Raw genomic sequence first — 15268 nt, forward strand, 5'->3', positions numbered from 1 at the left:
AGAAGTTTGTATATAACTACCAAACAAAATGCAGCATGTCCAAGAAAGGCCTAGTAAATGTTTGAACAAAATACAATGGTGAAAAAAAGTACAATGGTGAAGGGATACACAACAAAAGAAAAGAATTTGAAGATGTAATTTAATTTCTTTGATAAGGATGGCAAATAGTCTCTCTAAAGATAAATTTATAAGAGAGTTCACATATGTCAACCAAACTCAGAAAAAAATCTTCCCAAACTTAAAAAGTTAGAAAGATAATGTTCACAGAACATTTTCAGTTCAAGTTCTCTTTTACTCTTTGCAAAGCAATGGTTCTAGCAAATCAGGGAAAAAGGAGAGATGAGTGCTTTCAGCAGTAGCTAAGGAGAAACTAATTACAATATAAGCATGCATACTTTAAAAATTATTATTATTCAAAAGAGGAAAAGGGAAGAGAATAATTTGGTACACTTAATTTTGAAATTTGCTCTTTACATTGTAACATAAAAAAAAAATTGGTAGAGTGGGAAAAGGGGGGACATCAGGAAAACTGGTTGTCCATAATGTTTTGATGAAAGCTCAAAAAAAAAAAAATCCTATCTGGAAAACACAACTAAAAGAGAAAATATTTAAGGAGGCAACAGGATTAGGAAGAACCACAGACATTGCTAGAAATCCATAAGCCTGGCTTAAAGTGGTCCTATCATGCAAAAAGTGCACTTCCTTTTTGGAAATCTAAATTACTTTAGAGAATGTGAAGGCTTAGTATATGGGGGGGGGAGGGGGGAGGGGGAAGGGGGAGGTTGAGGAATGGGAAAATGAAAAGGAAGAATGGACACCTGTAGCCTTCCTTTCTGGATCCCCAGGATCACAAAATAAGTTTGTAACCAATGTTCCAACCAAAACAGATTGGTTAATACTGAGAATAAATGAAGACCAAAAATAAAGCTTGACTTAAACAGTGCTTAAATAAATAAGTTTTAATTATATCACACAATATAATAGTACTTTAACTATGAACATTTTCAGAGAAAAGGAACATTTGAAAACGAATAACTAAGTTGTTAGAATTCATCTAAATTTCAAATCTGAGAGAACTAATAAAGTAGTTTATTACTATGGGTGAAATAAATACTTATGTACAAAATGAAAACCATTACTGTAGTGGGGAAGACAAAATGGAATGCTATGCATAGGAACTAAAAGTAAGCCCTTTAGAACATCTGAATTCAATTTTTAAAAAAGTCACAACTTAATAAAAATTAAACTATTTGGCAGTTTTTTAAGAAAATATAGAAACATAGCTATCTAAGAAAGCCAAAGAGGAAATTCACTTGAGAACCACTTAAGTTGTTAGATTTCTCACAACAAAGGTCCACTATACATGAGAAGAGAATCATTATATAAAATCAGGGCTCATAAAAATTTTTAACTTTAAACAATAATGGAAAAAATAATGGCACTTAATTTCTTATAAATACTTTTCATACATTTAAAAAAGAATGCTGGCCAGAAAACACAACTATTCTTTCAAATTCCCAAAGATTATACTAGTTCAAGTAGCACAAATGAAGACAAGACAGCAGCCAAAAGAGGCCACTTAATGTCATTGAGCACTCTTCTATTTCACAGAAAAAAACTATCTTACTGACAAGGATATAATACCATCTTCATATGTAAAGGAAAAAAAAAACCCTGTTCTTACAACATACAATGATCTATACCCTCCATGTCAATTATGAATAAGTTCATGATGAGGTTTTGGAGTACTTCACATCCATTTTCTGTTAATCTCAAATTGGGTTGTGTATAATATGTATAAAGCATGTGGAAATCATTATGCTAAAAGATTTGGGGGCAGCTAGGTGGCGCAGTGGATAAAGCACTGGCCCTGGATTCAGGAGTACCTGAGTTCAAATCTGGCCTCAGACACTTGACACTTACTGGCTGTGTGAACCTGGGCAAGTCACTTAACCCCCATTGCCCCGCAAAAGCAAAAAAAAAAAAAAAAGATTTATAAGGATTTTAAACATTTCCACAGAACTTTTTAATAGAACAAACGTGCATATCTATATGTAAGCACATAAGGCAATCTAAAAGATGTTAGAAGGATGTTTAAAATACACAAGAAAAAGAGGCTGCTAGAAATGTCCATCAAAAAATTTCCATTAAGCACTTATAGTCTATGCCCAAAATGTGACTTTAAGGCAATAGATACTATTATTATTTAGCTTTTATAATTGCACACATAGTTTTTAAAAAATAAAAAAGTAAACAAATACAACAACCAAAAGGCATATATCTATAAAATCAAAAGCCATAATAAAAACAATAACAGCAATAACTACATAATCTCTGCTATAAGGCTATTAGGAAATAAATTTAAATCTATGGATTTCACTAGAAAAGAATATAAAAAATAAGTAGGACACTATTTTTAATAGATCAGCAACATGACATCAGGAGTCAAAAAGATCTGCAATCAAAAAGGCAAAAAACCAACTATATAAATCCTCATTTGACAGAATGATGAAAGCTTAAGAGTATATAAAATTCATCAGAGGTCATCTCTAGTCCATCTCTGAAAAGTCCAGCTTTAACCTGAAAACACCCAGTCACAGGTGACTTTATTCCTCATTTAAAACAAAAAAGCTCATTATACTTTTCAATCACTCTAATTATTGTAAGTTTTTCTTTCATATTGATCTAAAATCTGCCTCCCTCAAACTTCAGGCACAAATGGTCCCAGTTTGTGGTCTAGTATGAGGTGTACCAAAGCCTATATACACCCAAATAGATTTCTAGGAAATGCATAAATCCCAAATCTAGGCATTCGTGTATATAAGTAAAAGACTGTAAATATGTATGCTACTCTTCCCTAATTTTTTAGGTGTATAAGGAAAACTCGGTTAGACAAAGAAATAGAAAATATCAATTCAGCTAAATGATTTTGGAGAATTTTTGAGAAAGTAAAGGAAAATAACCAGGGAATGTGAAGACATTACAGATATAAGGCATAATCTTGGAAGGAAGAATCAATGAACCGAAAGTACTAAGAGAACTTAGTATGAAAATCACTGATATATAAATCCAATGGAATTATTTAATGCACTATTATGGCAACTAGGTGGTATGATGGAGAGAGCACTGGATCTGGAGTGTTGCAAACCCAAATTCAAATCCCATTTCATACAATTACTAGCTGTGTGACCCATGGGAAGTCATTGAACCACTGTCTGCCTCAGTTTTCTCATCTGTAAAATGGGGGTTATAATAGCACCTACCTCCCAGGGTGATTATTAGGATAAAATTAGAAAATATTTTTAAAGAATTTCACAAACTTTAAAGGGCAATGCAAGTGCTAACTATTATTAGTAGCTATATTTACCCTTTATACAATTCCCTCTTATTTTGTAAAATGACTAATCTGCCCAGCTAATAACGAAAATCACTTATGTAGGTCTAATATTCTATTTTGGGAAAAGAACTACAAAGATCATAATAATTTTTTCTTTTAGTATACATAAGGTTCCGAACATTTCATTGATTGTGTGTGAATATGCGTGTGCATATGCGCGTGTGTACACATAGATGTAATACACATAGATGTACTGGTTTTACTGGTTACTTAATCTTGAAAATGTGTGTTTTTTTAATCCATTTTTTCCCCAGTGAGGATAATTATTATTAGCTGGATTTAGATGAGGAAGCTTTCAAGTATTTTGGGAGGCTAAGCAAGATTAGCACAATGTGATCTAAGACTTCAATCAAAAGATTTCTAATTTGACTCCAAGCAGAGCATCTTCCATTACTTTCATTTAAGGTGGGAGACACCTTATTTGACAAGATCTAAAGCTGCATTTTGTTCTTATTTAAAATTAATAATAAATGGAAAGATAAGATCCTATAGTTTCTATACTACTTTGCCAATCATATGATCAGGAAGAGTTCAGTTTTAGAAAATCACCTGTAAAAGCTAACCTATTACGTTTTCATGTTTATATTATGAATATACTTGAGTGTACCAAACTTTTTAAAAGACTTTATAGATAAAAAAGGCAAATACTGGTCATTAGCTGCTGAGATTTTTTTTTTTAAACCAAACTTTTGACATTTGTTTTACACTTTTTTGAATATTCTCCTCTGAAATATCTTCAAAACTGATTCCTAGGTATCTTTAAATAATTCTATCATATAAAGCACAAATTTCTTCAATATACATTTGGTCAGGTATAGCTATTCTGCTTGACCAAGTGCCACTTATTCAAATACACTGAGATTACTCACTGTATTTGTACCTGAGGCTGAAGTGTTTAAATGAAGCAGTTCTACTCTCAATGAGAACAGGTATAGAAATGCTGGCAGACCATGTTCCATTTGCTGTTCTACTCTGTGGCCCTCTTTTTACCTGCCACATGTCAAGAGGAGCAGAGATCATGCCCTGGGGGTCTTGACTCTTTTGCCTGTTACTCTGGTCCCAGAAAAGGGAGGGACTGGTCAGTCCCAGCCAGCTTCCCTTCATTTCCCACCTCCCAGCTACCTCTCATAAGCTGCTCCTGCAGCTGTCTCTATGTTCCACCCCCTCTATCTCCATAATCAAATCAACTTATGCACAGGTGTGTATACTTTGGATGTAACATCCCAGGAATACAACTTATTATTTTGAAAAGGCTAGCACACCAGTAATTCAGCTTTTCATGTCTGTTTCAATAAAATCTACTTCACTTTTTGCCATGCTGCTCACAATATTAATATTTTGTGACTTTTTTTGATGGAAAATATTTACAACATATAAACACAGAGCTTCTGGTTAACCTACAGGTCTTTGCTTCTCTCATTTATTCATCATGAATTTTATTTTCCAATGTACTTTTTGGTCATCCTCCATTTTTCACAGATTTTTGCACTGAAGTAACTGAACATTAAATTATATATTGATTTAGTTTGGGGAATATTGTCAAATTCTTAATAAAATTTCTCTAATTCATCACCTACAGTTGTTGAAGCATAAGCAGAAATTATCTTTACATAGATTTGCTTACAGTTAGCATAAGCAATACAAGATAAGATGACCAAGAAATATCCCATGAAATGATGCTTTTTGTTGCCTTTGGTTGCATAATAAAACAAACTCTGCCAACTCCTTCACTTGCCTCTCAAAGAAGAACCTGGGAGGCATTCTTCCATTTAGCTACAATTTATTTATGTTCTCTGGCTTCATTTATAGTGAGAATGTCCATACGGACGGGATTCAGTATCTCCAGGAGCATATCAACTCACTAGAAATAGGACAAAGACCACACATCAAAGAGTATCAAAATAATGCTTATCTAGGACTTAAGAACTGTACAATTCTTCGCACCTTTTTATGCTAAGAGGACTTTTGGTAAGCTAGAGGTATGTGACATCTGTCACAGTCTTTTCTACCATTCTACTCTTATTACTGCAGAAAAAGAATATAGAAAAAGCTATAAAAGACTGAAGGCCATTTTGTAATTTTTTCCCTATTGTCATGGACAAAAATGTCATTTGCTAGTGACCAGCCATCTGGTGATGAAGGGCTCCATACCCAGAGCAGGGCTGGTTCTTAGACAACAGACCATGTCTATCACAGGAAATACTGGAAAACCTTTAGAACTTCATAGAATCTTTTGGAGTCTGTGTTTGTTTTGCTGGTATAAGCTTTGAAAACCCCAAATCACCTCCACCATAATGAAACATTGGAATAGAACTTTTCAGAGGACAAAAGAAAAGTTTGTCATAAAACAGTCATTTTACCAGAAGGCTCACATGTTAAATAATTCAAATCAAATTCTCAAAAATGAAAACATTTTCCAAGAACTTCAATGTTCAGAAGGATCAGAAAATCCACTCAGGGGAAAAAGCATGGGAAATGTGATGAGTTTGGGAAAGGATTCATTCCAAGCCCAGTCCTGTCTCCTAATCAAGTAGTCTTCCTAGGGGAGAAATCTTGCAAAAGTAAAAAAGTATGAGAAATCCTTCAGTTATGCCCTTATGTTCGACATAGGGCATAAAATGGAGAGAAATGCTACCAAATTTAATGGGTGGAGGTAAATCTTGCAGCAGATCTCCGAACTCTTCATTCAAGGGAGAAACTACATAAAAAGTGAAGAACATAAAGGAGTCTCAGTACTTCAAGTTTATCAGAGACAATCAATGTAGAAGCAAAAAAAATTGCTATGCAGTGTTTAATCTACTAGCTTACCTTATGGTTTAAAAATTAAACTTTTTAAGAAAAAAGTTCTAAAGAAATTCTTAAAAAGAGGACTAATATATAGCCTGTTATTCAAAGATTTTATTGTGTAAAAGAACCAAACCCTTAAGATTATAAATGCATATTTAAAGAAAATGGTTTTTTAAAAAGGAAAAAAATAAAACTAATAATCTGTTTCTTTTCACAAATATGTCCACTTTTGAAAATGGAATATAATATAGCTAAACCATTATCATTGTACTATCATCATCATCATTAGTATCAGAGAAAAATAAATCACGGAATCACAAACTAGAAAAACTACCTTAAACTTCTATAGCATTTACTATTTTTTAATGTAAAAGTACCTTTATATGTCATGGCGAGTGAGTGGCAGAAATGAGAAAACCACCTCAAATGCCTTCATGTGCAATATTCAATTTGGATTAAAATTAATTTGTACTTTTTACAAACTATTTTTGAGTCAATCATGAGTGCTTAAATTCACTACATTTTTTTTTTTTTTGGATGAGAAACAAAGGCTAAAGAGAACAATCAGGAATGCAATGAGGAAATTCATTTTAAAAACAAATTAGTCCAATAGTTTGTATAAAAATGTAAACAGTAAGAAAGAGAGCCAAGAATTTTGTTAAGTACTTATGAGTAAATTCCAGTTCTTATCCTCTCAACCAAACACAAACTGGAACAGAACAGATTAGAACAAGAATTAAACAGAGTAGCGATTTAAGTAGCTAATTTAAATAAGTCAAAATTTCAGAGGATCACATTCAAAACTCCTTCTTTTATTCTAAAATAATTACTGGAAAACTAGCTTAGAAAAACAATATACCTGTGGGCTATGAAGATCTGTTGTCAACATGATAATTGAGTAAGCCAAAACATAGGCAGTATCTGCACTAGCAAAAAGGGTTTGTCTGAAAAATAATGAAGAACCACATTACAAATTTTAATTGATTTTATAATTTTATGTAATTATAAATCATATCATCTTACTTACCCTTGGTTACATTCTAAGTATCTTGCTGCAAACTTTTCCATTAGCCGATCAATTTTCTGAGCCTCTCCTGGAAGACGAAATCCCTCCAAAAACATGCGGAGGGCTGAAACAAAGTCCTTTCCAGAAAAGTCATGTTGGTCCACATATGCATACATAACTTCTTTGTTAAATTTATCATTATCTCCCAGGAATTCACCCACCTGAGTCTAAAGTATAAACAAAAATAGAAATTGGCATACTAAAATCATGTGACATTTGTCATCGTCATTTCGAATGTTTACATGCATGTACAATAAAAGAAACACAAGTCTCACAAACCATTATAGTTTAGCAAGAAAACATGTTAATCATATTTGCAAAAAAAAGTTAACTTATATTCCAAAATATCAAGGGAAATATTTTGAGATTAAAAATCAAAATGATTAACTATATTTGGGTTCTTTTTGGATTACATATATTTAACTGCAAAGACTGGCATTTCGAAAAAGTTCTAACATAATAAGTAAGATTAATTTAAAACAAAGCTTCCTAAAACAAGTCAGAATGAAGTAAAACGTTGTTCTTACAGAATCCAATCGTTCCTCTTGATGTAAAAATTGGGCAATATCTTCAGGTGAAGTACCAAGCATCCCTTGTTCCTGCAGATATTGTATTCCTCTCTTTGGTTTCTTATTAAATCTGAATGAGGTAAATGGTAATATGAACATAAAAAATAGGAAACCTTAAGTATGCTCTGACAAAATCTTAAGCCACAGTAAATTGCTTTTCTAAAGGAACTCAGCAACACAGGAACTAGGTCATACTATCCATTACTTACCATTTAAAGGACATTTTGTCATACCACATCATTTTATTTCTTTTCATGGTAAATAGCCTCAAAAATGTTACACAAGGACCACAAGCAGCATCTATAGGCAATCATTACAACGAATATGGAAAATGTAATGAATAGTTTTTCTTTATAAGCTATAGATTCTTTTCTGGTCTATTATCAATAGGGAAACAATGTTGTTTGCCAGTAGCCTTAAATTTCTAATACATAAACTGTAATAAAGATTTACAATTTATCTAGTGCTTTTAGAATAAAGTTTCCCTTGTCATTTAGTTAATCTAAATTCTATTAATTTCACATAGCTAATTGTCCTTTATTAACTAACAGTTTTTGGCTTATAAAGACATTGGATTTATAGGAGCTACTTTATTAACATGTTATTGTAGGTTGTTCAGTTGTTTCGGTCATGTCTGACATTTCAATGCGTCTATTTAGGGTTTTCTTGGCAAAGATACTGAAGTGGTTTGCCATTTCCTTTTCTGGCTCATTTTACAGATGAAGAAACTGAGATAAACAGGTTTAAATGACAGGCCCAAAATCATACAGCTAATAAGTATATCAGTCTGGATTTGAACTCAGGTCTTCTTGACTCCAGACCCAGCACTCTATTCACTGAGACCCTTAGCTGCCCCACTGAAGGTTACCAAATTTATTTCGGGGGGGGGGGAGAGTGTGGAGGATTTTGTATTCTTATTTTGCTAAATCAAATTTATAGGCTTTTCTTTGCAAAAATACTTTTTTAAATACTAACTACTGAAGAAGAAGAAGAAGAAGAAGAAGAAGAAGAAGAAGAAGAAGAAGAAGAAGAAGAAGAAGAAGAAGAAGAAGAAGAAGAAGAAGTAGTTGTTGCAGGGATTGGAATAAAAGGTGGCATATATCTTGATTTTAGAGGCATAATGCCAAGGACTTATTATTTTAAAAAAATATTTTATTTTTCCCCAATTACAAGTAAAAATAGTTTTTCAACATTTGTTGTTTTTTTAAGTTTTGACTTCCAAATTCTATCACTCCTTTCCTCCCCCTTCCCTGCTACAGTAAGCAATCTAATATAGTTTATACATATGCAATTATGCAAAACATTTACATATTAGTCATTTTACATGCCAAGGATTTTAAAGATTTTAAAGAAAGTCCAGTTTAGCCTTCAGAATACCTTCTCCTCCCAATACTGGCCTCCTCCCTTCTTTCTTCATCCCCATAACCATCTGTATTAGCTGGTAAAGTTTTTTTTACTATACTATACCTTACCTGGGGAATCTGAATTTTAATAGGGTCTTCTAAACTATAAAGAATGAAATTAATTAAGAAACAGCATTCTTTGTTTGGGGGTGGGGGGCAATTGGGGTTAAGTGACTTGCCCAGGGTCACACAGCTAGTGTCAAGTGTCTGAGGCCACATTTGAACTCAGGTCCTCCTGAATCCAGGGCCAGTGCTTTATCCACTTTGCCACCCAGCTGCCCCAGGAAACAGCATTCTTACCTCTAAAGTTTGGAACTCCAGAGAGGATAGGGAAAATAATAATTTCTGAAATCTCCAAGTCTGATTTCTATGACTTTCCAACAAGAATAGGATTATGTCCTCAGTATACTTTAGCTATGGTAACTCACACACTAACTAAAGGCCTTGGATGAAGGCCTAGAATAATTGTCTTGAATTATTCTATTAACCCACAAAGAATGACAATTTAAAATTCTGGAAAGAGAAATGCGTAGTCTTATAGTATGAACATAAAAAATATACTTATATGAGACTTTAAGAAGAAGATATGTTAAATAATGAGTAAAAATAAAACCCTTGGAGAACTTTGGGCTTACCCTACCAAGGCAATGGAGATAAAATGTCTCATCTCTCAAAAGAGACTGTAAATTCTACCCAGGAAAGAGATGAAATTATCTTCGTTAAATAAAAATGTGAGTTATTTTTAGACCTGTAGTCAAAATCAGTAAGAGCTGATTTTGAAATGCAAAAGTGTATTGTGAAGCAAAGAAGAGCACATGGTAAACTGATGAAGTATGTGGCTGGGAAAGGCAGAGGTGTATGATGAAGGAAGGCCTTTTGAAAAATGGTATGAACCAGAAAAAAAGGTGTGGGTAATCCGAAGAAAATGGGTATATATAAAGAGAAGGAAAGCAACATGGTGAGCTCATGACAGCAGCTAAGAGTAGAGAGATCGGAACAACACAGACAAGACAGGAGAGGTAATGGGAAAGACTAGATTTTCTTGGGCTAAAGTTAGTTAGGTACACATACTAGCTTGGCAGAAGTGGGAGCTGGCCAAAAGATCAATGCATTAAAAAAATTTTAAACTAGAAATCAAAAGGGTGGGCTTATGACCCAAATAGGGAAGACTTTTAAGGACTATTTTTGGAAAGGGAACAATAGGTAAGATATAGAAGGCACTCTTACATACTTTCAAAAGGGAGCCTTCACCTGCATTCACTATAATGTGCTTGAATACTTTATTATAGGAGCTAACTGAAATATGTGAAAATATAGTAATGATTGCAAAGTATATACAGTATGTATCCTAGAATTCATTCACACATAATTATGCAATGAAATCATAGGTCTGTGCTGGACTACTTTAAAGAAGGCACAGGAAACAATGTACCGCTATAGTAGCCAGAGAAATAGCTGAAAACTGCAGTGTTTAAGAGGGAAGGTGTGATCATCCAACACATGCAGAATCCGTAACTCCTCCAACTGAGGTACTGTGGCCTGTCCTTCCCAAAGACAATCAATGTGCTCACATTAAATCTGACACTTACAAATCTATCCCCTGTTCTATGATTTCTTTCTGTTGTTTTAGGACTTCAAATTGTTCTGGATTGTCAGTGCCAGACATCTGTGTACTGTAGCTGCCAATTCCTGAGGATGCTGTAGAATCCAGAGAATTTAAGCTTCCATATCTGTTAATTGTCTCAGAGTGTTTGGTTTCATTTGTCTCTTGTTCTGTGGGTTTTTCCTGACCTATAAAGATGAACAGTAAAACAGAAAAAATTCTGACAAAAATATGCTATGAAAAACTTTGAACTAGGTTACTATTTTTTCAACATCTTAATCACATGAGTCACAGGATGCTAAAGCTAAAAGGACTATTTCCAGATAAGCTAACAATCACAGGGAAGTGAAGTGACTGACCCCACATCACACAGCTTGTTAACCAGATGGTATCTGCTTGTTACAGCATTAGCATGAGTTAAAAGTATTACTGTTATAATTACTATATTTCAAGTAATTAAAGTTTCATGTAAAGTTGTTTAAAGGAAGAAATTACAAGTATGCCCCATTTGAGAATATATAATATATGAAATATAACAAATTCAAAAATTCAAAATAGACAAATTATTTTTATAAAAGTATGATTTACCTTACAAAAGTATTTCCACAAGAATTATTAAAAATACCAGACTTTCCCACTAACCTTAAAGAAGTCATTTATTATTCAGCTATGTGCAATTTACATGAAAATAATCTGAAGCATGTTAATGCTCAATGGATCAACATAGAAAATGTTACTTCCTTCTGCTTTGTGCTAATGAGCTTAGTTTCTCATCATGGGAAGAAGATACCCTTTGAGCAGATGGACATGGGTCAGAACTGAACCATCCATATTTTAAAAAAAAATTTTGGCAGGGCAATGAGGGTTAAGTGACATGCCCAGGGTCACACAGCTAGTAAGTGTCTAGTGTCTGAGGCCGGATTTGAACTCAGGTCTTCCTGAATCCAGGCCCAGTGCTTTATCCACTGCATCACCTAGCTGCCCCCATTATCCATATTCTTTTGACTCTAAAATTCTAATGACTGGCTTGAACCTAGCTAATATTATTACCACTGTAACTATTAATGGGGGAAGGGTAGGGGAGGAAAAAAGCGGGAAAAGGAAATCATAGATACGCAAAATTTTGGGAAAGGACTTTAGAGATCATATAGTCCAACCTCTACCTGAAGCCGGAATCTCCTTTTACAATTTCCCAAGTATTTGCCTAGCCTAAAATTCAACAGCTGGCAATACCATTTCCCCATTAAGTTCCTCTACATATCGAGCTGAAATCTGCCTCCTTGTAATTTCCTCCCATTGTTCCTAACCATGAATCCCCATATAGCTAACCAAAATCAATCCAATTCCTTTTCCATACAACAGACACTCTGATGTCCACTAACATGTCTCTGAAAATCTTCTCTTTTCCAGGCTGGATATCCTTAGTTAATTAACTGAAAGACTTAACCAAATACAAATTCTAAATTGTCAATATCCCTCCTTAAGTGTGGTATCTAAAATAAAACACAGTATTCCAGAAGTGGTCTGACCAAGGTAAAATGCAATAAGTATCACCTGTCCTAAATCTAAACAATATACCTATATTGGTTCAGTCTAAGATTAAATTACCTTTCTGGCTGCCACATGGCATTGTAAGCATATGAAATTCATATTTTTATATAATGTGATTTCTTAAAGAGGGGATAGACTTTTTCCCAGAAGCATAAGTTTCCATAAATCTTTTAACTCCTTGAAATCAATTTACTATAAAAAATCATTTTATAAATGCAATATCAGCTTTTGCTAATGCCATAACATTTACAGTGGCATATTAGACAAGTCAATGGATATGAAGTTTTAAATCTAAATAAATTCAATTGGTCCACCCAAAGAAAAACATTATCAATATTACAGGTCATTAAAACTACTGAAAATGTCCGAGGTACTTCAATGTTTTTCCTAATCTATAAAAAAAGTATCCATATTAACAAGGTAATCAAAGTATGACTCTAAGAGCAAATTAGGACAAATTAGTTTAAATAATAAGTTAGAAGACGTAATTTTTAAGTTAATGATCAGTCACACACAGAAGTCATTAGGGGAAGTGTTTCTCTTAACAAGGTGAAAGACAGATACAATTTCACAGAAGTGGATTAATGGCAACTCTACCCAGAAAATATTACTTGAAATACAATAAAATAATAACTTAAAATATTGCCTTACCAAGAGTTGTCTGAGAATTCGGATTCACATACTGATCTTTACTCCATTCAACCATACACTTCAAAATTGACACTAAACACTCTAAACCCTTTTTCCTCAGGCTTAACTCCTATTAAAAAAAATAATAAATTCCCTTAAAAAAAGCTATTTAAAAAACAAAAAGACATCATTCCTTTGATGTAGTTTAAATTTGTAAATATTTTTCAAAGTTCCTACCTGAACATTACTCATACCAAGTTCTTGACTGCCCCGTCCTTGGGCTATTTTTGATAAATCATTAACTAATCTTTCAAATATATTTGCTGCGTTTAAGTCACAGTCATAGTTTACGTAAATGTCCACTACACTCTGAGCATCTGTAAAAACATAAGTGTTAATTTTAACAAGAAAATCCCAAAACATATTAATTTATTTGTACTTATTGGTAACATTTACTACCTGCACAAATCCTTGTTAGTGTCTGGATAACCATCCATTTGTGGTCAAATGAGCTGGTAGAGGTTTCCAATATATATAAGAAAATTTCTTTAAAAAATACCTAACAAATAAGAAAGACAAACATTTAGGAATGCATCATGGCTAGTTCCTTCAAATGAGTCATTTCTTAAAAACAATGTTTTCAATATTTACATTCTACATTCTAAGGCTGAAGAAGCAGTACTGGGTGAATACAGTTAACATAAAAGTGTGATGAAATAATGGAATTTAACAGATACTCAAAGACCCACCTGGAGATTAATCTATACTGATTGAATCAAGTGAGAGTGATTGACTGCTGATTAAGCCTACTTCAAGTTAATTGGATTGTAATCACACCTGGCTATCCCTTAAGAAGGTATTGTTCTAGGCAGTTTTCTGATGAAGAAACCAAAGCTATCTATTCCCATATGAAAAAATGCTCTAAATCTCTAATGATTAGAGAGATGCAAATTAAAACAACTCTGAGGTACCACCTGACACCTATCAGATTGGCTAAAATGACAAAAAAAGAAGATAATAAATGTTGGAGAAGCTGTGGGAACATTGGAACACTAATTCATTGTTGGTAGAGCTGTGAACTCATCCAACTATTCTGGAGAGCAATTTGGAATTATGCCCAAAGGGCTATAAAGCTGTGCATACCCTTTGACCCAGAAATTCCACTTTTAGGTCTTTTTCCCAAAGAAATCATGGAAAGGGGAAAGGGACCCACATGTACAAAAATATTTATAGCTGCTCTTTATGTGGTAGCAAGGAATTGGAAGTTGAGGGGGTGCCCATCAATTGGGGAATGGCTGGACAAGTTGTGGTATATGAATACAATGGAATACTAGAGAAATGATGAGCAGGAAGAGTTCAGAGAAACCTGGAGGGTCTTGTGTGAGCTGATGATGAGTGAGATGAGCAGAACCAGAAGAACATTGTACACAGTATCATCAACATTGAGTGTTGACCTACTGTGATGGACTATATTCTTCTCACCAATGCAATGGTACAGAAGAGTTCCAGGGAACTTGTGATGGAAGAGGATCTCCAAATCCAAGAAAAAAAAAAAAGAACTGTGGAGTATAGATGCTGATTGAACCATACTATTTCTTTTGTTTTGGGTGCTGCTGTTTTTTTTTTCTATTTTGAGGTTTTGCATTACTGCCCTGATTTTTTCTCTTATAACAGGATTAATGCAGAAATAGGATTAATGTTATTATGGATATATATGTGTGTGTATATAGATATATAGATATAACCTATATCAGATTACCTGCTGTCTAGGGGAGGGGGGAGGGAGGAAGAAAAATCTGAAATTGTAAAGCTTGTATAAACAAAAGTTGAGAACTATCTTTACATGTAACGAAAAAAAAATACCTTATATGTAAAAAAAAAAAAAAGAAGGTATTGTTCTCAGAAACTAGACTGTGAACTCAACTTGAGAACACCTTCAAAGACAATGGATTTGGATGACGCCAACCAATCACCTTGAAGCAGTGTGTAAGGACTGCCTCTGTTCCAGATCTATAAAAAAGCTTCCACAAACAGCTTGCGAGGGTGTTCCTGATTAAAGCAGGCTCGTGGAGGAGGACTTCAGGAAGAACCCAACCAGGCTGTAACTCTAGACTAGACTGGAGCTGAAGCTTCTGATTTAAGGCAACCACAATTTAGATTTTAAACATCACATAAGGTAATCCCAGACATGCAAAAGAAAGCCAGGATTTCCACCGGTGATCATTAGGTTTCTATAGCTTCTATGACATATTTAAAAAAAAA

General features: G+C 33.8%; 1 protein-coding gene across 1 annotated transcript in view; it reads right to left on the minus strand.

The window, feature by feature from the left end:
• Nucleotides 1–15268, minus strand: part of ARFGEF1 (ADP ribosylation factor guanine nucleotide exchange factor 1) — a 171509-nt gene that overhangs the window by 84597 nt on the left and 71644 nt on the right. The window contains exons 11-17 of the mRNA XM_044004861.1: nucleotides 13466–13565; nucleotides 13244–13383; nucleotides 13028–13136; nucleotides 10812–11013; nucleotides 7778–7889; nucleotides 7212–7417; nucleotides 7044–7128 (exon numbers count right to left, since the gene is read on the minus strand). Of these exons, the coding sequence (XP_043860796.1) occupies nucleotides 7044–7128; nucleotides 7212–7417; nucleotides 7778–7889; nucleotides 10812–11013; nucleotides 13028–13136; nucleotides 13244–13383; nucleotides 13466–13565 (954 nt within the window). The remainder of the gene's footprint in view (nucleotides 1–7043; nucleotides 7129–7211; nucleotides 7418–7777; nucleotides 7890–10811; nucleotides 11014–13027; nucleotides 13137–13243; nucleotides 13384–13465; nucleotides 13566–15268) is intronic.

Source organism: Dromiciops gliroides, chromosome 1 (assembly GCF_019393635.1).
Source record: "Dromiciops gliroides isolate mDroGli1 chromosome 1, mDroGli1.pri, whole genome shotgun sequence".
NCBI lineage: Eukaryota > Metazoa > Chordata > Mammalia > Microbiotheria > Microbiotheriidae > Dromiciops > Dromiciops gliroides.